This window comes from Sebastes fasciatus, chromosome 14 (genome assembly GCF_043250625.1).
Source record: "Sebastes fasciatus isolate fSebFas1 chromosome 14, fSebFas1.pri, whole genome shotgun sequence".
In the NCBI taxonomy this organism is placed as follows: domain Eukaryota; kingdom Metazoa; phylum Chordata; class Actinopteri; order Perciformes; family Sebastidae; genus Sebastes; species Sebastes fasciatus.
Window position 1 is genome coordinate 6287018 of NC_133808.1, and position 22556 is coordinate 6309573.

Sequence of the window (22556 nt, forward strand, 5' to 3'; positions counted from 1 at the left end):
TCGTCCAATGCTCCAGCGGTGGGCAGTTTGATGACCTCCTGGCGAAGGGCTGCAATCTCCTCCACTCCAGTGTGCACCAGTCTGCAGACTGTGGTCTTGGGGACATGAAAGGCTCGGGACACCACACTGTATGATAAGCCGTGTGCCAGCCAGTATAAAGTAATTAACAGATGCACCTCATGTGACCAGCCTTGTGTGTTCTTTGATGGCAGAATCCTGAGAAGGACCTCGACGGACTGTCCCCAGCCTGTAGTCTACCATGAGGTCCTTCTGGCCATCAAAGAACACAGCAAGGACTGGCACACGAGGGTTTAATTGAGCATAAAAAAAAATTGGATCTGCGTTGATCTCCATCTCCATCTCCATCTACAAAATAAAGGAAACGGTTACTTCTCACACATAAGTTTGCTAAACTGTGATAGAACTAATCTTACATTAAATGAAACGCATTGGTGCAACCAGTCATGAAACATTACACTTGTGTGATGCTTACCTCTAAACACACGATAGCCCGCTGCAGCCTTGCTCTCCTGCGCCGTGCATTATGTTGCTGTTGCTGCAGCATATTAAAAAAAGTTGTCGCACAAAGTAATGCATTTGATGCCATTTTCCTACTTCTTCTGACATCTTCTTTTCTCTATCTGGCACTTATATAGTGCTGGTACCTTCTTCTTCAATTAACCTCATAAGTTACAGCTGGTAAGGTGTCAGCCCACCTAATGACCCTAAATGTGGCTGCTGAAGGGCAGTGATACCATTGAATGGAATTTGAAGAGGTCATTTGCAAGAACTGATCTGTTTTTATTTTCCTACATTGTTTTTTGTGTGCAATCCAGGGAATATTAATCAAACTGGTCATGGGTTGTTTTGATAATATATCTTTTCTCATGAATCTTATTTGTTTTTATTGTTATCATTCTAATTTGGCTGGGTGGTTTGTAACACATTTTTCTGTGGTGTGACAAACCCAGAATGCATTTTTCTTTTTACTTTACACGGACTGGACTATTGATGAAATTGGCTTATTCATTATAAAAATGTCTTTTATCTGTTTTTGCAAATTAACTTCATTTATACACTTATTTTGGTCTGCAATTAATGACAGAAATGTAAACACAAGCAAATGTGTCAAACAGAGTTCACAGTTGGCAGGGAGCTATCGTTTGTGAGTGAACACAGAACAGTTAACGCTGTCAGCCGATCCAGCTGTGCCGCCGTCATCAGAAACAGACGTCGCTTCACGTGACGCTTCAGAGGAAACGACCGTCCCATGTCGCTTAAATCGTATTTCCTCGTTTCCTCTCTCCTCGCATGGTTTCCTTGCGTCTCTCACTGCTTCCCTGGTGGGAGGGACTAAGACGCAAGGAAAAGACGCAAGTGAGGGAAACAGGGATGCAATTAAGAGCTTTGGAACGCAGCCTTGGACCACGAAAGTCCACTGACTAGATTTTCCGCCATGTTGAATTCTTTGAAAAACACATTTTTGACATCTCCTCCTAAACCGTAGGTCTGATTGCTGGCATATTTTCTGCGAATCATCATTGGACCAGGCTCATCAAAAGTTGCATAAAGCTTGTTGATATGTCATTGTGTTATGAAGATATTGACCAATTAATTTTTAAGGGGCGGGCTCAGCACATCAATAGACCTAACTTCCCAAGCCTTTGGCCCATCGTCTCCAAACTTGCAGCATATATTCACAAGAGTAGCTGAAACATCTGCTGAAAGTTTCATTCAAATCGGCGACTAGGGAGGCGCTTTGAGCGCGAAAGGCTATAACCCGCGAAATGCCGCTTGCAGCTTTAATTGTACTTAATATTTCCATGTCCTGCTATTTCTGCTCCAGAGGAAAATGTTGTCCTTATTCCTCCACTCCACCTGTAGTTATTTGTTTATTCAGGTATCAGAAATGTATAATGTGCAATAAATAATAAAAATAAGATATATGTTTATAGTGTTCTACCCGTTACAAAGTAGGTGAAATTAGCACTTTTACCAGCAAGACATAAATGCATCAGTAATAACACTTGAAAAGTAGAATATAAAGACCTATAGTAATAGACCATTTAAAAGCAGCCATCCTGTATAATGAGTAGTTTTTTATATTTTGGGATCAGTTTGCTGTTAATACTTCCATACTTTTATTTAAGGAACAATGTGAATAAAGAGCTTTTACTTGTAATGGAGTATTTTACATGATCCCGGGGATCTACCATGAGGTCACCACCAGTCCACCACAACATTAGATAAGAATATGAGAACCTTTCCTCTGGAGGTGCATGTGTGCTGAACAAAACCACTTGGAAGCAGTTACCGTTTTAGTTGTAAATGTACTGCACCACTTTCAGATAACACCATACAGTACAGTGTATGACAGCAACAGGCAGGATGTATGTGGTATGTGTGCGGTACATTGTAAAAACCATTAACACAGCTACACAGTGTAATGCATCTAATTAAGAATAAATGTTTATAATTCAACTCACAGTCTTGTAACCAGATCTTTAACTCCAAAGATTGAATTTATTTCAAATATTCTTCATCACTTAGTCGACTTTCTATATTTGATTTAACATCTCTTAATCTCAAATAAACAATATGAAAGGCTCCAGAAAATCGTTGTCACATACATAATTCCAGCTCTCTAAATGCTGACATATTCTCATTAAACAGATGAGCATCCCATACAAAGACCCACACACAGAGTAGCTGAGTGGTGGAGAATCACCAACAACCTGCTGCACTATATTTCATTCTTATTTACTTTTAACCATTAATAGCTGTTATAATGAGAATGTTAAGATTTTCTTTTCCATGAGTCCACAACACTTTTATTCCCAGTAGACACCTGCTTCTTGTCCTTCATGAGCTCCTCCCGAGCCATGGGCTCGATGATGGCGCCCATCCGGGTGACCACCTTGGGCTTGTTGATCTTTTTAACAGTCCGCTCTGTGTTCCAGGTGCGGCCCAGCGGAGAGCGGATGGTGCTCTCGAACTGCGCGTGGCTCTGGAAGGGAAAGGGCAGCGAGTTCACCTGGTGGCGCCCGATGGAGCTGTTCCTCTTCTCTGACATGATGACGCCGTGCAGATGCTGATCTTTCCTGGGCGGAGGCGGCGCCGTCTTGACCTTGAACTTCCTGCGTTTTTGGCGGGACGGCTTGAGGTTCGTCCCTCCCCACTCGCCCCACCCGGGCAGCGTCAGGTCCAACACCTTAGGCTTCCCTGCGTCCTCCTGCTTCTTCTTCTCCTTGAGGAAGTCTGTGATGACGTCGTCTCCGGCGAAGGCCTCTTTGATCAACCCCCTCTGGTCCAGCTTCTCATTGGAGTCCTCGGCGTCCTCGACGGTCGGAGCGAGTGGGACATTGATGACTTTCGGCTCTTTGGTGAGAATTTCTTTCAGCTCGATCCCTCTCTTCCTTTTTTTGTTTTTGCCTGCCTTTTGAGTTGCAGATGGCAGGTTCTCTGCGGGCTGCTGGGGCTGCTGGGGCTGAGCAGGTGCTTCATCAGCGGCTGACATCTCTTGACTGAGGAGCTCCATGTCCTCCAGAGTCCTGATCCTCATCAGCCCTTCCTCCAGCTGAGCTGAAGTGTCTGTGTGGCTGGCGTCTGCATGTGCCTCAGCCTCCTCTGCTTCAGCCTCCCGACGGATGTCTGCTATTCCTTTGAAAAGGCTTGTGAAGTTTGACAGCTCCTCTTCCTCTTTGTCTTCTTCATCCGGGTCCTCTGCTGCAGCTTCAATCTCCACATCGTCCACAGATATCACAGCTACTGTGTCCGTCTCCTGAGCCTCACGCAGTCTCCTCCTGCTCTCAAACTCTCTGAGGAGCGCTTCCTCTTCTGTTTCCACAACCTCTTCCTCATCCTCTTCTTCTTCAACTGTAATATCCACCACTTCAGGCCCCTCTGCTGTGAGATCCACAGTTATCTCTGTTTCTGTGGGCTCTTCAGAGAGCTTCCCTCTCATCCAGGGATTTCCAGAAGAATCCAGTGCCTGCTCTGCATCATTCACAAAATCGGGCAGCACCTCTGCATCATCAGCTTCCTCCTCCTCCTCCTCTTCCTCGTTATTCAGAGAGGTCACCAGCTTCTGGGTCAGCTCTTTGTTCACCTCCAGCTGCTGCTGCATCGCTTTGCGAGCCCCCTCGTCGTATTTGGCCATGATGGCCTTGGACTTGGCCCACTTGCCGCTGTTCTGGTGCTTCAGCGACATCCTCTCCTGCATCCTCTTCAGCTCCATCTTACTCAGCTCCTCCAAGGCGGCGCCGGGATCCGTCTTCACCATCTCGTCGAACTGCTTCACGAACTCCTTGCGCTTGGCCTTGTTGTGCACTTTGTGGTACTTCTTGCTCTTGATCTTCCTCTCTCTGCGAGCCTTGGCCTCGTAGTAGGACTGCAGGGCCCGGGCTTTCTGCAGCTCTGCCCTCCGGATCTTGGCCTCCTCCAGGCTCATCGCCCTCATCGAAGCCTCCTCTGCAGGGGTCAGGATGGGGTCATTGATGGGCTGCTTGTTGGCGGACAGGAGGGCGAAGATCTCCTGCTCTAGGGGGGTTGTCGCCTTCCAGCCGTTCACCACCCTCTCCATGGGTTTGGGACCAGGGGGCTCCTGGTTCAGAGGGAAGACCAGCTGCTCGGCTCTCTGGTTCTGTTTGATGATGCTCTTCCACCTGGTCACCTCTGTGGCTGCCTTCTGAAAGGCCACATCTCTCTGGATCCTCTGGCTCTCCTGCTTGCTCAGAGGACACTCGATTGTCCTTCTGCTCCGCTGCAGGGTCTTCAGCTGCTTCTTGGTCTTGGCAGAGACAGCGGGGGTCTGCTCCATGGTCCCGATGAGGTCGGACAGGTCCATCTTGTCCCCCTCGCCCTCCGCGTTGACAGTGAACTCAGACATGAGGACAGCCGCCTCGGACCTCTCTCCCAGCTTCTTCTTCCTCTTCCCACCGAGAGCGCTGATGGCTTCCAGCAGCTTTTGGCGTTTTCGGTCATCGTCGTCCTCTTCCTCTTCACTGGTGATGTTTTCATCTGCTTTATTTAAATCCTCATCTTCCTCATCATCGTAGGGGACCTCTGGCTTCACCGCTGTAGTCTCCTCCGGCCCAGAGGACCTCTTTTTACTCACCTTCTTCTTACTAACTTTAGCCATGTTGGAGAGTAAACACGCCGCCGCACGGGAGAGTGAGAGGAATGGGCTGCTGTACACACGTGTGACGGAAACGGAGCTGCTGTCGTAAAGTAGTTGCCGTAATGTGAGCAGCACTGTCGCAAAAATATCTCATTCCTTTTTTCTTCTTCTTCTTCTTTCTCCTTAATAAAATATTTAAAATACAAAAAGCAATAATGAAAGAGCATAAATGTGCGGAGATACATGTATATAACAATAATATAATTACAAATAAATAAAAATGTGTACAATAACAATAATATAATTACAACTAAATAACAATGTGTACAATAACAATAATATAATTACAAATAAAGAAAAACAATGAGTACTGAGTTTTATACTTAAAAACAGGGAAACATAATGCATGTAACTGGGTCAGTTTGGAGAAGGCAGTGGAGATGAGTAGAGATATAGACATTATGTATTATGCACATTATGTATTAATTATTATATTATTATTATCCTAGCAAAATATTATATACATAAAATGATATGGCTTAAAAGAATACCCTTCTTTTTTGTTTGTAAAGATACTGATTTTAAAACATATTTGACCATGATTGATAACTTAAAACTCAAAAATTCTAAATTGACTAAAACTATTAAATTGTTTAGACATTTAAAATGTATTCCAATTGTTTAACAGACCCCGGATGTTTGTTTGTTTGTTTGTTTGTTTATTTGTTTTTGTTTTTGTTTTTATTCATCTTTTCCTTTCCTTGCAGTTTATTTATTGAAACATTTACAATTTATTTTTATATTATTTTTATACTGTAAAATATTTTCGCAGAATTGTAATGAAAAATCTGAACATGCGAATATATTGCATTGAACTTTTGAAATAAAGTTTTATAAAAAGAAAAAAAAGAATGTCTTTATAACATGTATGCTATACTGTATACATTTATCTATTCCTTCTTCTAATATTTATATAATCTATTATTATATATATATAATTATAATATAATAATATAATAATAACCAGTGGTTTCTAGCTGATCTCGGTGCTCCCTCTGCTGGCTGAAAGTGTGCCTGCATGTTGTGCTGTCTCGTGCCTCTCGTGACACTGTCAGGCGTTTAAAACACAGACTATGGTTTATAATATCATATAAAATAATACATGTTATAATATCACATAAGATAATACATGTTATAATATCATATAAGATAATACATGTTATAATATCATATCAGATAATACATGTTATAATATCACATAAGATAACACATGTTGTAATATCATATAAGATAATACATGTTATAATATCACATAAGATAATACATGTTATAATATCATATCAGATAATACATGTTATAATATCACATAAGATAACACATGTTGTAATATCATATAAGATAATACATGTTATAATATCACATAAGATAATACATGTTATAATATCATATCAGATAATACATGTTATAATATCACATAAGATAATACATGTTATAATATCACATAAGATAATACATGTTATAATATCATATCAGATAATACATGTTATAATATCACATAAGATAACACATGTTGTAATATCATATAAGATAATACATGTTATAATATCACATAAGATAATACATGTTATAATATCACATAAGATAATACATGTTATAATATCACATAAGATAATACATGTTATAATATCATATCAGATAATACATGTTATAATATCACATAAGATAATACATGTTATAATATCATATCAGATAATACATGTTATAATATCATATCAGATAATACATGTTATAATATCATATCAGATAATACATGTTATAATATCACATAAGATAATACATGTTATAATATCACATAAGATAATACATGTTATAATATCATATCAGATAATACATGTTATAATATCACATAAGATAATACATGTTATAATATCATATAAGATAATAAGATGTTATAAAGTATATTTCTGTGTGAAGTTGCCATTGGATGACGTGTAACGTAAATAACGACGACTATTGACTGTCATGTGATGCGGTCGGTCATGTGACCTGTCAGTTCAACATGGCGGCTGCTGCGTCTGTTTTCCACAGAGTGAGAGCTGGCTCTAAAATAGGAGCTCAGTATGACCAAGACGGAAACCCCATCCAGGTACAGAGCACCTGTAACGAGGCTTTTACTGCAACACCTGCCTGTAACGTTGGATGTCAACTAATAACTTCGAGTCTCCACCCTTAGCTAGCTGCGTTAGCGAGCTGATAGTGGAGCCGACGGTCGGAAAAGCTAGTTAGCTTAGTTAATGTCAGGTCACTCTCTAGAAGCAGACGGAAACGTCCCTACCCCACTATGTGGCTCTTTCCTCATACATTGACGTTAGTTTAGAGGGGCTATCTGAGCTCCAGCTGGGGGGGAGTCAGTGTCTCAGTGGATAACATGTCCACAGCACAGATTCAAGATGTTTATTGTCACGCCGGTTATACAGGTACAATCGTGTGAAATGCTTTTAGCTGGGATGCTCCATTAAAATAATAAGTTATGTTACAATTAGTTATATTACAATTATAAATACTTTAAGTTATATTACAATTATAAAAGGAAATACTTTGTACAAGGCATATTAAGAACATATACGTAAAGAACATATACAGTATATACATTATAAGATATATTTTTGTGTGAGAAGGTGTCGTATGAATTATCTATTTAAAAGTCTGATGGCCTGGGGGGAAACTGTTCCTCAGTCTGCTGGTGAGAGTCCTGGGGGTTCTGTATCTTCTACCAGAGGTGATGATGATGATGATGATGATGTGTGTGTTTGTCTCCCAGGTGGAGACCCGAGAGGATGAGGAGCAGAGCGTCAAGCTGGCGGAGATCCTGGAGCTCCTGCTGGCAGCTGGATACTTCAGAGCTCGGATTAAAGGGTTGTCACCTTTCGATAAGGTACACACATGACCTGCTTGTGCTCTCTCTCTGTGCTGGTCCCATCATGCTCTGACTGGTACCATCATGCTCTGGTCCCATCATGCTCTGGTCCTGGTCCCATCATGCTCTGACCGGTCCCATCATGCTCTGGTCCTGGTCCCATCATGCTCTGACTGGTCCCATCATGCTCTGACTGGTCCCATCATGCTCTGACCGGTCCCATCATGCTCTGACCGGTCCCATCATGCTCTGGTCCCATCATGCTCTGGTCCTGGTCCCATCATGCTCTGACTGGTCCCATCATGCTCTGACCAGTCCCATCATGCTCTGGTCCCATCATGCTCTGGTCCTGGTCCCATCATGCTCTGACCGGTCCCATCATGCTCTGACTGGTACCATCATGCTCTGGTCCCATCATGCTCTGGTCCTGGTCCCATCATGCTCTGACTGGTCCCATCATGCTCTGACTGGTCCCATCATGCTCTGACCGGTCCCATCATGCTCTGACCGGTCCCATCATGCTCTGACTGGTCCCATCATGCTCTGGTCCCATCATGCTCTGGTCCTGGTCCCATCATGCTCTGACTGATCCCATCATGCTCTGACCGGTCCCATCATGCTCTGACTGATACCATCATGCTCTGGTCCCATCATGCTCTGACTGGTCCCATCATGCTCTGGTCCCATCATGCTCTGGTCCCATCATGCTCTGGTCCTGGTCCCATCATGCTCTGACTGGTCCCATCATGCTCTGACCGGTCCCATCATGCTCTGACTGGTACCATCATGCTCTGGTCCCATCATGCTCTGACCGGTCCCATCATGCTCTGGTCCTGGTCCCATCATGCTCTGACTGGTCCCATCATGCTCTGGTCCCATCGTGCTCCGGTCCCATCATGCTCTTGGGGAAAACTCCCTGATTCATGCTAAAAGAGGGCATTACTAGATCACTTGCATGTCCAGTTGATAAAGACACAAGTTTTGTTTAACTGCAAACTTAAGTAGCCATAAATCAATGAGTTGAGGAAGCTTCACACAGTAGACAGTGCCATTGATTTAACAGTAAACCTTGTTTCCTCCTCTTCAGGTTGTCGGTGGTATGACCTGGTGCATCACAACGTGTAACTTTGACATCGATGTGGATCTTCTTTTCCAGGAAAACTCAACCATTGGCCAAAAAATGTGAGTGTTTTTCTAGCTGGCTAATTGTTCCACTTTGATGTGAGCTGTTCCAGATTAATGAGAAGTGTGGTAAAGTCTTTGGTCATCAATCCAAAACAGTGTTGCTAGATTGCACTGTGAGACATGGTTACGTCCACTGGTGGGTGATTTTAAAGTTTAAACAACCAAAGACCGACTTGAGTCAAAAATGTTGACATTGTCAGAAATTTGGAACCAAATTCTTACAATTGGACTACGGCTACATCCAACCGATCAGAATAAGGCATGATTTGACACAGAATATACTGACTGACACTAGCATGACAATGTAAGCACCACTTTTTTTTTTCTTTTTTTTTGCGGGCATTTTATTGACAGGACAGTGGATAGAGTCTTGGAAAGGGGGGAGAGAGAGATAGTGGATGCGGAAAGGGCCACAGTCCGGATTCGAACCCGGGCCACCGCGGTCAGGACTGAGCCTTGTTATATGGGCGCCCGCAAGCACCACTTTTGAATACTGTTAGAGTTAAAACATAAAACGGTGCCAGCATTTATACCAAAGCTTGAGTGGAGCGGCGCGTCCCCTAGTGTCCTCGCCGGACCTGGTGGACATGTACCGCTGGATTTAACAGTATAGACATGACCAGTGACCTATTAGTGTAACAATTTAGCCACAAACGCACAAACTGACACGGTCCAGCCATGTACACGGCTTTGACCGAGTCTTGTTACCGGTGTAGTAACTGAAGTCACTACAGAGAAAAGATTGATTCATTCAGTGATGAGTGCTTCTTTCTCTTTGCAGAGCTCTGACGGAGAAAATAGTGTCTGTGCTGCCGAAGATGAAGTGTCCTCATCGCCTGGAGCCCCATCAAATCCAAGGGCTCGACTTTATCCACATTTTTCCAGTGATACAGGTGAGAGAGTTCATCCTAAACGGAGACACAGACTCTTCATATATTAATATTTAGCATTGAATGACAAACATTTAAAATAGTAATAACGATATAGTTTGTCTGGCTAATTTGTATCGGCTGATAAGATTTGGCTTAACTTTCTGTAGGACTTCAGTATCGGCTCATAACGACAGGCCCAGTTCAAGGTTTGAGCTCTACTGAGTAACTGGTGGTTTATTCTCGTATCTGAATAGCTGTGTGTTGTGTCTCCTGCCAGTGGCTGGTGAAGCGAGCCATAGAGACCAGGGAAGAGATGGGCGACTACGTGAGAGCCTACTCCATTTCTCAGTTCCAGAAGACCCACAGCCTCCCAGAGGTAACTACACAGTACCAGTCAGTCACAGAGCCACAACGTGGTTGTAGTGGTTGGTGGAGTGACAGTCAGATAATGGACAACTTGGAGAGCATGAGAGAAATCGCTGTTTTGATCACTTATTTCAATACTGGAACATTGATAGGTGCATAGTTTGTCTGAACTTAGGTGGCACCAAATAATGACTCTAATATACCTGAAAATGTGATGCTGACATGTGCTGTGAAATCCTGTGGTCTAGGATGAAGAGTTCCTCCAGAGGAAAGACAAGGCTGTGACAGCAGTTCTGGATGTATTGGTGAGTAGCTACACCATCAGGCATCACATGCACTGAATTAATTATGTACTGTAACAACTTCAATGACAAAGTAAAAGCACATACAAATTATTAAGACAACTGATTATACTTTATATTTAAAAAACAATACAGTAAAAGCCATTTCTGAGAAGTTTTCAAAGTGATCCGTTTATTTTTATACTGAATATAAATTCCTCTGCCCTGAATGAACACAGTGGTGTTTTACAGGAAGTGTACAAACCCCAGAGGAAGTACAGGAGGCAGAGGGATGCAGGGGAGCTGCTGGATGAGGAGTCCAGGGTTCACTCCACTCTGCTGGAATATGGCAGGTAAGATTTCACACACCCCATTAGTGGTGGGAACAGAAAAAGCATTTCAATACTACAGGTAGCTTAGGCAATAATTTGCTTTTCTCATCATCCTGTGTGCAGCCGTGATCTGATTTTATGCAGAATGAGTCTGCACACAGTGAAAGTGAAAGTAGATGGTTACCTCTCTGTGCAGCTCATCTACCAGCTCACTGTGACTGCTCCCGACTGTTCCATCACTCAGCTGATCCGCTGTCAGAACAGACCAAAATGACCGATAGCGGTCAGAGTCAAGCTCACTGACAAACACTTTGCATTTCCTGTTACTACTTCATACTAAAGGTCAACTCGTGTTTTGCCAGTTAAATGCTTTTAATGTGAAGCAGCAGGAAATGTTTGGTTTGCATTAGCCGTAACTTAAAACAGCATTTTTTCCAGGAATGTCACCACAGACTCTCAGTTCGTAATACTGCAAATACTGTATATAAGTATTGCAATACCTTCATCAGTGGGCCATATGCTCAAACTCCATTATGTTACGTCGTTCAGCGATATATAGTGACCTAACAGACATTTATTTAAATGAAAATCTTCAAGATATTTAAGACATCACTGTCATTTATTTGCATTTCCATGTATCCTGAATGTAAACAAAATCCACACTATAATGTATGCGTCAACCAGCTAAACATCCAGTGTTTCATCACCATGTTACACTCGGCATGCTGACATTTTATACACCAAAGTAATTGTCATAATAATTGATAATGAAAATAATAGTTTTGTAATTTTGTCAAAGCAACCCTTTAGGTATCTAGCTACCATATCCAGCCCCTGCTCTGTCTAGTTTCTATCAGTATTTCTACATTTAAAACAGCTCATGGTTTTTAGGAAAATGAATCAGTAATATAAGAAATGAGCCTTCAAAACCAACTTTTGCTCAAAGCTGAAATCTTGTGAAAACCACAGCGACATATTATTATATATATACAGTATATTCCTTTCCCTTCCTATAAGCATCCATTCCCTCTGTCGCTGCCTTGTGACCTTTCACCTGAACCGCAGTCATGTGCTGTTGTAGTCTTTAATCCACAAATCTCATGTGTAGTTTCTTCTTCTCTGTCTGACATTGTTTTTTCATCCATCTATCCATCCATCCCCACATCTGTACTAGAATGTCACATTTCCTCCTGTAAGTACTGTATGATCGTGTGAAGCTTTCTTTCGCAACACTGTGTCGTGTGGTTGAACGTGTCGGTCAGAGAATGCGACCAGTTCTCACATGCTGTGTTTTTTTAGGCATGATGGATGCAAACTGTGCTGCTGCTTTCATGTACTTTAGTATTTATTCCTTTATTTAATCAGACAGTCCTGTCCTGAGGGGGCTGTTTATCCTCATGCTGGTTTACTGCCATTTGATGTGTTTAAGTTGGAATGTGGCATGGTGTATGGTGTATGGGGCGGGGGGGCAAAGGAAATGCTTACTTTATTTTTACACCTTAGTTATGTGTGTTTTCTTTTCTCTCTCTAGGCGTTATGGATTCAGCAAACAAGCCAAACAAGACCAGGTAGGTGGTTCAATGATATGTCCTTCACAAAGCAACAACAGTTCTCTTTTACTCTTTTTAGAGTTTTGCAGAGCGTATCAGGCCTATTCAGTAAGATGCACTGCTGTATGCTCCTCCTCTGCCCCGACACATTGACACACTGACTGTCAAAGGAGAACTCCACCGATATTTACATATCAAAGAGTGTTTCCAGGTGTTGAGGAGTTTTGCTGCATATGTGAAATAAGTAGTATCCCTTTCTTTAACTGTCCCACAGTGTTAGAGGAGTGCGTGCATCTTTTAACACAGGAATGACGGGAGTAGACTTAGATATTTTGTTTGTCCACCAGCCTTCACTGCTCCTTCTCTTCAGCCTCTGCGTCCTGTCTCCCTCCTCTAGGTGGATGAGAAGAAGGCTTCGCTGGCCAATGGCTCTCAGCCGGCGCCCCCTGGGATGGCGGAGGTGTCGGAGGAAGCCGACCTGCAGGCAGCGGAGGAGGTGAGCTCTTCATACAGTGATTATACTGTATGAAGGAAGGTAAATATACACCTATTATAGATACAGTCAGGTAGGGGGAGACAAGAAAGACACATACATGCAGTGACGTTACAATTTGACTTCATTTTGAATTTATTGCAGTTGAAAGTGAAGTGTCTGACTTCTTGCCATGCAAAACATAAACATGATATATATTAAAGAACCTAAGCTAGAGAAAAACGTTTTAGAGTAATGAGAGTTTATAAAGTGAATAATAAGAACAAGTAGTTACTTATCATGAATGTACAAATAATCACTGACCGTGGTTAAGGGACGGCTGCGTTCGTGCGTGTGTGCTATTTTCATCCCTCTGTAAAGCACCTTGAATCTCTGTTGTATGAGATAAAGCTCTACCAATACATTTGACCTTGAACTTGGAGCTTTAAATGTGACATAACTGTGGTTGTTTTTTCTCTGAGATGCGAATCAAAACCCTGATGACCAGCATGGCCGCCATGGCTAATGAAGAGGTAGGCAAAAGCCTGTTTTCGGTCTCGTCCTCTCTCTTTTCATTTGTGGACTGTTTAGAATTGAATCACCACGTTACTCCCCGGCTTATCAGGGCTCAAACTTCATAAAAGCTCTTCTAACCTACCATAATATTAATAACCCTTATCTCCTCTTTATCATGTTGTTTTCTTTTTCTAGCATTGCTCTGTCTACTACATTCTTATTTTGTTCAATCAGTTGCCAAGGCTCTGTTCTTTTAACTTCATTTTTAGTGATAATTGAATCTTTCTGGACCACTGCATTCGCTGTAAACGGAACAACTACATGGCTAAACCTCTCATGTGAACTCTACCATTATTTGTCTGTTGTCCTTCTGCAGGGGAAGCTGACAGCGAGCGCAGTGGGTCAGATAGTGGGACTGCAGTCTGAGGAGATCAAACAGATCGCCTCCGAGTACGCTGAGAAGGTGAGCAACAATCGGCACCGTATTTGAACCCTTATTATAAGCTAACACCTGTTTTTTGTGAAAAGACTTCTGAAGATACAGCACACCGTCACACTAGTCCTGTTGGGAAAGTTTTCCTGAGAAGAGAAGAGGGTCCTCATCCTTGAAGTCTTTTCTCTCGTAAAAGTGAAACATGAATAATTCCATAAATTATCATGTTTGTGTAGCTTGTCTCTCAGTCACTCAACAGGTGAAGTGAAATATTACACTGAGAGGTATAAATCCAAAGTGTATTGGTTACTGCGACAGACATTTGTAGAGGCATGTACAAAACACAGCACACACCCAATCAAGCAGCTTGTAGTGGCCCAGCACTTGAATTAAAACCTGTATGCTACTGTTGCTTTCTGTTAGCATTTTCTTGTTGTGATACACTGTAGTGTTTCTCCCATGTGTCCCTGCAGCAGTCCGAGCTGTCGTCAGAGGAACGTTCCGAGCGCTACGGCCCACTGCAGCAGCACCGCAGGGCGGTGGCCTCGCTCAACAAGCAGATCCAGCAGAAGACTAAACAACTGGAGGAGGTCAGCAGCATTTATTTATTTAATCACAGGACCCACATATAGAACATAGGGCAGAGGAGCTCTATATCATATGCAGTTAGCATTCGCTTAGGTTAAAATGAAGTGTACTATGATATACAGCAGTGATCAGGGAAGGTGTCATAACTCTCAGTAACAAGTATTTCTGTTTTTTGACAGCTACAAGCCAAGCATGCAGAGGTGAAAACAGGCTGGGACGATGCCAAGAGAAATCTGACAGAGGTAAGACGAGACTAGCTGTCTGGTTTTCCACTTTGTAAGCATCGTGTGCTAGTATTATATTGGCAGACGTTTTTTCGTACGTGGTATTTATTTTTATGGATATTGAATTTGTATTTTGAGATGGACCTGGCAGCAAATATATTATCCAAGTTACTGTCTGCTGTCAATAACAAAACTCCTCAAACTACATAAATGAAGAGAATTTCAGGGCCATTTGGCAGCTGATATTACAAAATAACATGGATTACATTACAATAAGTCATTCATTATTCATTTGAAAAAAATTATAAATGAGTTGTGTTAAAAGAAAAATAAAAAAAAAAAGCTGTGGAAATTAGGAAACATTTTTTTAAGAGGGAAAAATGGCAAACGTTTTTGTCAAAAAGTTGCTTCCAACAGGCATTTGTGTATCTTCACTAGGCTACGGAGCAATCCGAGAAACTGGAGAAAGAGCTGAAGGGTTTAGACGAGATGGAGGAGCAGGCTGACAGCAGGTGAGTGCTGGAGAGTCATTATCTCTGACTTCTTTGTCTCATTAATCCTCATCCCTCTGGGAGTTGTGTATATTTCCTCCATCATTCAGCAGCTGCCTGCTTAACTCTAGATTTGTTTTTAGAACCGGGACCCTCAGGAATTAAAAAGTTGAAGGAATGATTGAGCAGCAGATATAAGTGACTTCTAACACAACAGTTGCATATACTGTAGGTCATATTGTCGGCAAACTAACGATTAACAGTGTGATTAACAGTCATTGTGCTTCAGGCACCAGAGGAAAGGAGAACAACCCAGTATCAGGAGGAACAAAACATGAATTTCTTCTTTTATTGAAGACAGTTGCAATAAAGATAGAAGATGTTTTTTAAATAATGCAAAACACATTAAAAAAAAACACAGTATGACTAATAGCGTTTTAGTGTTGAGCACTAATATCCTCTTTGATTGAGAGAAATCTGTAGTTCTTAGAGCCTTTATTTTCCAAGGAGCTTGCCACCTGGTGGAAGAATTGCATTGTGAAAGTGAGGCTTATAGGGAACCAATCTAAGCGCAGATGGTGTCATTACTCTACAGCCATTACATTGTGCAATCAGTTTTACTTTGTAATGATAAGTTAAAGCAAAAATCTTCTCTATTGCCGTGAAGGGATGCCGGGCTGTGTGAAAGGGTCTGTAGACTGAAGAAGCATGAATTTTGTGTCAGTGAAATCACCCATATGTTTCCTAAGGGATACTTTGAAGGGTGGAGTTTGTGTTCTGAGTTGGGATGAGAGGCCCTCTGAGACATTCACTGTCTTGCTCATGGACACTTCAGCAGTGTTGGGCATACAGGCTGTTGTAAGGATGAAACCTCTGCTCTTTGATCGATGGGGCGGTCCCATCTGATAATGTTCTGTTGTGTTGAACAGCTTGCTGGAGAAGCTGAAGGCTCTGGTGACGATGAATGAGAACCTGAAGCAGCAGGAGCAGGAGTTCCGCACACACTGCAGAGTGAGTTCATCAACACGCACACACACACACACGTACACACATACACACACACGTAGTGGGATGCTGCTGGGTGTTTGTACAGAAAACAAGCTGAATGTGAGTTTTTAAATCGTTGGTGTCCAGGAAGAGATGGACCGTCTACAGCAGAACATTGAGGAGTTGAAGACGGCATCAGGACAGGATACGGAGGAGGAGAAGGTATATCCAATTAGAATTATATTCTATATTCACTATATTTGTCTAAACCCATAAAGACGGTGAGTAGCCTTTCCTCTGCCTCACAGTTTGTTTTAACTGCACTCTTTTTTTTCTTTTATTAGGAGAGGACCGAGCTGATAGACAAACAGTACAACACAGACAGAGAGAAACTACAGAAGATCCGTCTACTCATGGTAACTGCTTTACAGAACATGACCCAAGATTAGATGGAACTGGAGTCATCTCTGTGGGAAATTAGGTCACAGCAGCAGATAACAGGCTACAGAGAGTACTGGAAATAATCCAACAAATAAACCGCCTATTCATGGTGTCATTTACTGGATTGTTACACAATATGCAGATCAGCCTCGCTGGTTATTTTCAATATCAGGTGTAAAGATTAATGTCATTTTATCAATGCGATTTTTATATTCTGATCATATCTGATAAGATTTTAAAATTAATATTATACAAAATAATTCCGTTTTACACCTTGTCTGGATGTTAAAAGCCTACCAGACGTGATCTAGACCATCGGGACATTAAAACTGTCCACTGAATAAGAAGAATAAGAACATTATTTTAGTGTTGGACTAGTGGTGGAAAACAAATACGTACATTCAGTCAGTTATTGTACTGAAGAACTTGTTATTTTTCTTTAGTATCACTATTTTATGCTACTCAATGCTTCTGCTCCACGTATTGTATTTATACTTCACTCCATTAATATTAGAGCTGTATTCACTTTGCAAATTCAAATTGTATAAACAATACCACATAAAAAATGAGACATTGTTATAAGTCAACCCAGCAGTATAAAAAGTAGTTAGTCAAATATTTAAGCATACGGTTGTCATTTTTGTATTTTTTTTAAATATTTCTACACATTTTTACATTTGTATGTGGGAGTGAATAATAATAATCTACAGTGAGTGTGTTCATGCTAATGAAGGATCATGTCACCCAGTGACACAATGAGGCTCACTGATGTGATGTTACTAGTTTTGGGGTTTACGTAGTTTTTGCTGCTAAGGATACTTCCTCCATCATTGGTTAGGCTTAAATCGAGTAGTAATAACAAGAGTCTGCAAAGAAAACTACAGGATATTAAATTGAAGGCTTTTCAGATAAACCTGGATCTACATTTTGCACGTGTGGAGATGAAATGTAACTTAAGAACTGAATCACTCAGGACTTTTCCTTCACTCTGTTCAGGCTCGGAGGAACCGTGAGATCGCCATCCTACAGAGGAAGATCGACGAGGTTCCGAGCCGGGCCGAGCTGACCCAGTACCAGAAGAGATTCATCGAGCTCTACAGCCAGGGTGAGTTCCTCCTTCGTTATCTGCTCTAACCAGGGTTTGTGCCAAATGTCTTTTTAAAAAGCAGAAACAAAGGTATTAAATCTCTCCCAATTCTTCTCGTGCCTTTCAGTTTCTGCAACACATAAAGAGACCAAGCAATTCTTCACGCTGTATAACACGTTAGACGACAAGAAGGTTTATCTGGAGAAGGAGGTGAGGAACCACAGCGGCCAATTTTTGGCAACGTTGAATTTGGCTTTGACTTTAGATTTGTCTGTGATGTTTCAACTCTGTCCAGTTTGATGATCTAGCTGACAAATTAAAAGTGAAAGTCACCAGCAGACAAATATGTGTTCTTAATATTAATGATTATTATTAACGTGCTTTCATTTCTGTAGGTGAATCTGCTGAATTCCATTCACGACAACTTCCACCAGTAAGTATAAATACATATCTCTGATGTATTTGATGGGATAGAGTGTTTGTTCAGTGAATAAGCCCTTACCTGCTGTACTGTTGTCCAGGGCCATGTCGTCTTCAGCAGCCAAGGAGCAGTTCCTCAGACAGATGGAGCAAATCGTGGAGGGAATCAAACAGAGTCGCATCAAGGTAGGACTCTCTTAAAGGATCGTTACGCTTGGCTTTTATTGTATTTTATAAATTGACTATTATTTCTATAGTTATTATGATGATACTGTACTCACCAAGTTAAATGAGGAGCTCTGGGAACACGGCGACATTGCTGTGCTGAACAGAACGGAGCCAGAAACAGGAGCAGTCAGACGAGGAGACAGGTGTCGCAGCAGCATAATAAAACAGAATTATCCAGAGGCCAAGTTCTAACAGTCTTTTCCACCGTTTCAAACACGAGCTGCCGCAGCATTTGTGGTGACGCCTGCTTCCTGCACGTCTGCTTTTTCCAGATGGAGAAGAAGAAGCAGGAAAACAAGATGAGGAGAGATCAGCTGAACGACGAGTACCTGGAGCTGCTCGACAAGCAGAGGCTTTACTTCAAGACTGTCAAGGACTTTAAAGAGGTGAGAAAGACCAATCGGGTATCAGCTTGTGCTTCATTAGTTCTGAAAGGATGATTAATGAACAGCAGAACACACCTTTACAGTAAAAGAAGATTAATGAATCAGTTACCAATTAATTATATTGGTTAGCTTATTGGTACTATGTACCCTCATTGATATAAATGGGGTGGACATAATATTAAAACACATAACACAAACTGCAGCCTCCAAAATGATCATCTCTCTAACATTATAAGGTAATACTTGGAAACAAGAGTATTGTATATTAGAACATAAAAAATAGCTCCAGTGTGTCCAACTCCACTTTGTATATCAAATATATAAATATGTGAATTGGTCAAGTGACCATAGAATTCATTGGTGAGTGGATATCATATTATTTTAAAAGTAAAGCATCACTTCATTAAAGGTGCTCAATAACAAATTCAGAGCACATCTGTTGCCTCCACACGGCTCTCAACATGGCGACCGCTGAGCCGATGGCTCGGAGCTAACAGCGCTAACGCTGCAAACAACAGCAACAGTGCTGACAGAGCTAACAGTGTTAGCCTGGGGAGAACCGGAGGGTGGGTGCTACGCTTCCACGATGACGCCGTCAGTCGGGACGGCATTATCAGCTGTAACCGCCATATGAGAGCGGTGCAGAGCGGCGGCCGTGAGCTAGTTAGTGGAGCACGCTCACATGCAGAAAACATGCACTTAAAGCAAGCGTGCACCGAAACAAATTCCAAATCGACTCTTGTTGATATGGCAATAAATGATTGAATCTTGAATGATAATGTTAATTTGTTAACCAGAGATAAAACCCCCATGTATGACACATGATGTAACAGTAATGATGAATGTTTTTTTTTTTTTATCATTGTCTCCAGGAGTGTCGGAAGAACGAGATGCTGCTGTCCAAACTGAGAGCCAAAGGAGCGTCTTAGCCCCAGCATGACTTTCTGTAAACTGAAATATCTATCTGAGCTAAACTGATCACAGACTAACTGTTTTTTTTTTTTACATTCCACACTTTGTTTCATCTTTCTTCTTCATGGCTGATACGGTTGTGACTCTTCATCCCTGTGAGAGGACTACTACACATTCTCACTGTGCCAAATCCAGCTGACTGAAAAACACAATTGCCTTTAATTGGTAGTGTCAGTAGAAGCTCTAAAGTGTTTCACATATTTGGGCATAACCTCGGCCACAATGATCACAAAAATAGCTTAAATATCAAATCTAATCATAACTGGACTAACATTTACTTTAGACATTTCTAGCTGTACTAGGCAGCTGCACTAGCTGTAACACATCCAGCCATGTCTTCATGTTGATCATAAAGTGGTGGACAGAGAAGATAACAGAGTGCCTGAAACTGTTGTGTGTTTACTGATGTTACCTTGCAGGGTTTTGAGGAACTAAAGTCCTTAAATTGAATTATTACACAGCTGTGTTGCATACTCGATTCTGATTGGTCAATCACGGCGTTCTGCGGTCTGTAATTTCTCTATAACAGACCGTTGCTATGTATAACAGACCGTTGCTATGGGCGCAGCTCTGATGTCGGACTCTGCCGGGCCGTTTCTGTGTCATATTATTGATTTCTTAAGTAAGTGGCCGTGTAATAAGTGGGATAATGTATCCCTTACTTATGTATGTGTGTCGGATGTGTGAAGCTTCCTAGTGCAGCTTTAAACATCGCTCTATGTATGTAAAGTTCTTTGCCAATGATGCTCTTCTCATGTGCCTCTGAAGTTTGAATTCACCTCCTGATTCGCCTCACCATCCGATGACCATGTACAACCAGTATTTAATAAATGAAAGAATCTTTCTGTTAAGGATGTAAATGCCTGTGCTGTTACTCATTTCAGATAGGATGTGTTCTGTCAGACACCGTGTACTGATTGAAGACAGCATATCAGAAGTCACAATCTGTGAAGGAAACATCCTGTGAATCACCAGAGACGCACAACTGTTCCAACACAGTGACCGGGGTTCCCACCAAAGTCCATTTAGTAGCTGCTCTGGAGCTTTCGATTGTGTCATATGGTCTTCCTTAAAAGAGAAAAGAGTACTCCACAGATTTAGCATTGCACTCCGAAAACATTGTCGGACTCCAGATGGGCAGTTTAAAAAAAAAAAAAAGGTTGATGTAGCAGAACCAACTATATCATCTTTTTTTATTCCACACATTCTTCTTCTTTGTCAAAACCTGGTGCCTACATTACCCACAATGCAACTCCACCGCCAACACTTCTGTTGGAGATTCAGGTGTGTTACGCTAGTAGCAGTTAATGTAGCCTGGAGCCTCTAACCTGCAGCAGAGATGAGCAGCGGGCTACAGAGGTCTGATCACATCACTTCTTTCTAACTCCAGACCTCCAGTTTTTTTATTTTACAAACTTGTAGTCTTCAGACCCAACTGGCTTCACACAGCTCCCTCTGGAGACACTAATGGCTTCATACTACTTATTTCACATATGCAGTAGAACTCCTCAACACCTGGAAACACTCTGATGTGTAAAATCAGTGGACGTCTCCTTTAACAGATGCAGTTGCTCTGTTGTTTTGTAGATGTTCAAATTTCCTTTTTCTAACACTTTGAAGTGAAACAAAACAGCATTTCAGTTTGATTATTAGGTTAGGCTTCTTGTCCGTGTTGGCTTCTTGTCTGAGATTGAAAGATCAATCAAAAGCTTCAGAAATAAATAGACCTTGCATGAAACCTACATCAGGTCTACCTTATTTACTCTGATGCATACGATGAATTTACACCATAAACACATTATATACAGTAGAGATATACGTGGCCTTCTCCTGTTTCATCATGCCAACGCCCCCGAGCACAAAGCCAGCTCCGTAAAGAAATGTTCTCCCAGCTTGATGTGGAAGAACCAGCGATCAACATCCGGGTCGAAGAAGTGAAGCCAATGCAGAAGTTCCTTAAACCTGCATTCTGTCTACCAGCCAGCAGGGGGCGACTCCTCTGATTGTATAGAAGTCTATGAGAAAATGACCCTACTTCTCACTTGATTTATTACCTCAGTAAACATTGTAAACATGAGTTTATGGTCTCAATCGCTAGTTTCAAGTCTTCTTCAATACAGCATGATGTTCATTTAGTAAATGATGGTCCCATTTAGAGTCAAATAGACCATAAAGCAGGGGATGCTTTAGGGCATGGCTACCTTGTGATTGACAGGTCGCTCCCATGGCGTTCCGGTCTGGGAGTTTTAGAACTTTAACCCTTTCACAGTGTGTTTTCACTTCATGAAAGTTAGTTATAACATTTTTGGTCGCCTAAAAATGTCTCACTCAGCGTCCGGTTGTACTCAGCTCCGCCCTCTCGTGTCACTTCTGGTTGCAAAAAAACAAGATGGCGAAGGCCAAAATGCCGAACTCTTGGCTTCAGAACGGCAGACCGCAGACCAGTGGCTGACATCACAGTGACTACGTTCACTTCTTATATACAGTCGATGGGAAGAACTTGACTGGCCTGCACAGAGCCCTGACCTCAACCCCATCCAACACCTGTAGGATGAACTCAGACCTGATCACCAACATCAGTGTTGGACCTCACTGATGCTCTGGTGGCTGAATGCAGACAGGTTCAACATCTGGTGGAAAGACTGAACCCTCAGGTGTCCACATACCTTTGGCCATGTTCAGTATTTGT

General features: G+C 41.9%; 2 protein-coding genes across 3 annotated transcripts; one reads left to right on the forward strand and one right to left on the reverse strand.

Annotated features, from left to right (window-relative positions):
- Positions 1 to 2503: 2503 nt before the first annotated feature.
- On the reverse strand, positions 2504 to 5227 carry LOC141782185 (U3 small nucleolar RNA-associated protein 14 homolog A). The gene has a single exon (XM_074658248.1). The coding sequence runs from the start codon at positions 5138 to 5140 to the stop codon at positions 2798 to 2800; it is 2343 nt and encodes a 780-aa protein (XP_074514349.1). The 5' UTR covers positions 5141 to 5227; the 3' UTR covers positions 2504 to 2797.
- Positions 5228 to 7108: 1881 nt separating this feature from the next.
- Positions 7109 to 20727, forward strand: ccdc93 (CCC complex scaffolding subunit CCDC93). Of its 2 annotated transcripts, XM_074658257.1 has the most exons (24): positions 7109 to 7265; positions 7941 to 8054; positions 9124 to 9218; positions 10003 to 10114; positions 10371 to 10469; positions 10708 to 10764; positions 10993 to 11093; positions 12247 to 12264; positions 12604 to 12640; positions 13020 to 13118; positions 13577 to 13627; positions 13987 to 14073; positions 14517 to 14633; positions 14811 to 14873; positions 15294 to 15367; positions 16276 to 16357; positions 16481 to 16555; positions 16678 to 16749; positions 17771 to 17879; positions 17989 to 18071; positions 18257 to 18294; positions 18383 to 18467; positions 18782 to 18895; positions 19768 to 20727. In XM_074658257.1, exons 1-24 carry the CDS (start codon positions 7179 to 7181, stop codon positions 19822 to 19824), a joined length of 1926 nt encoding a protein of 641 aa, XP_074514358.1. In that variant the 5' UTR covers positions 7109 to 7178; the 3' UTR covers positions 19825 to 20727. The 2 variants fall into 2 exon arrangements, with proteins under 2 accessions (XP_074514358.1, XP_074514359.1); XM_074658258.1 differs by lacking the exon at positions 12247 to 12264.
- Positions 20728 to 22556: the final 1829 nt, after the last annotated feature.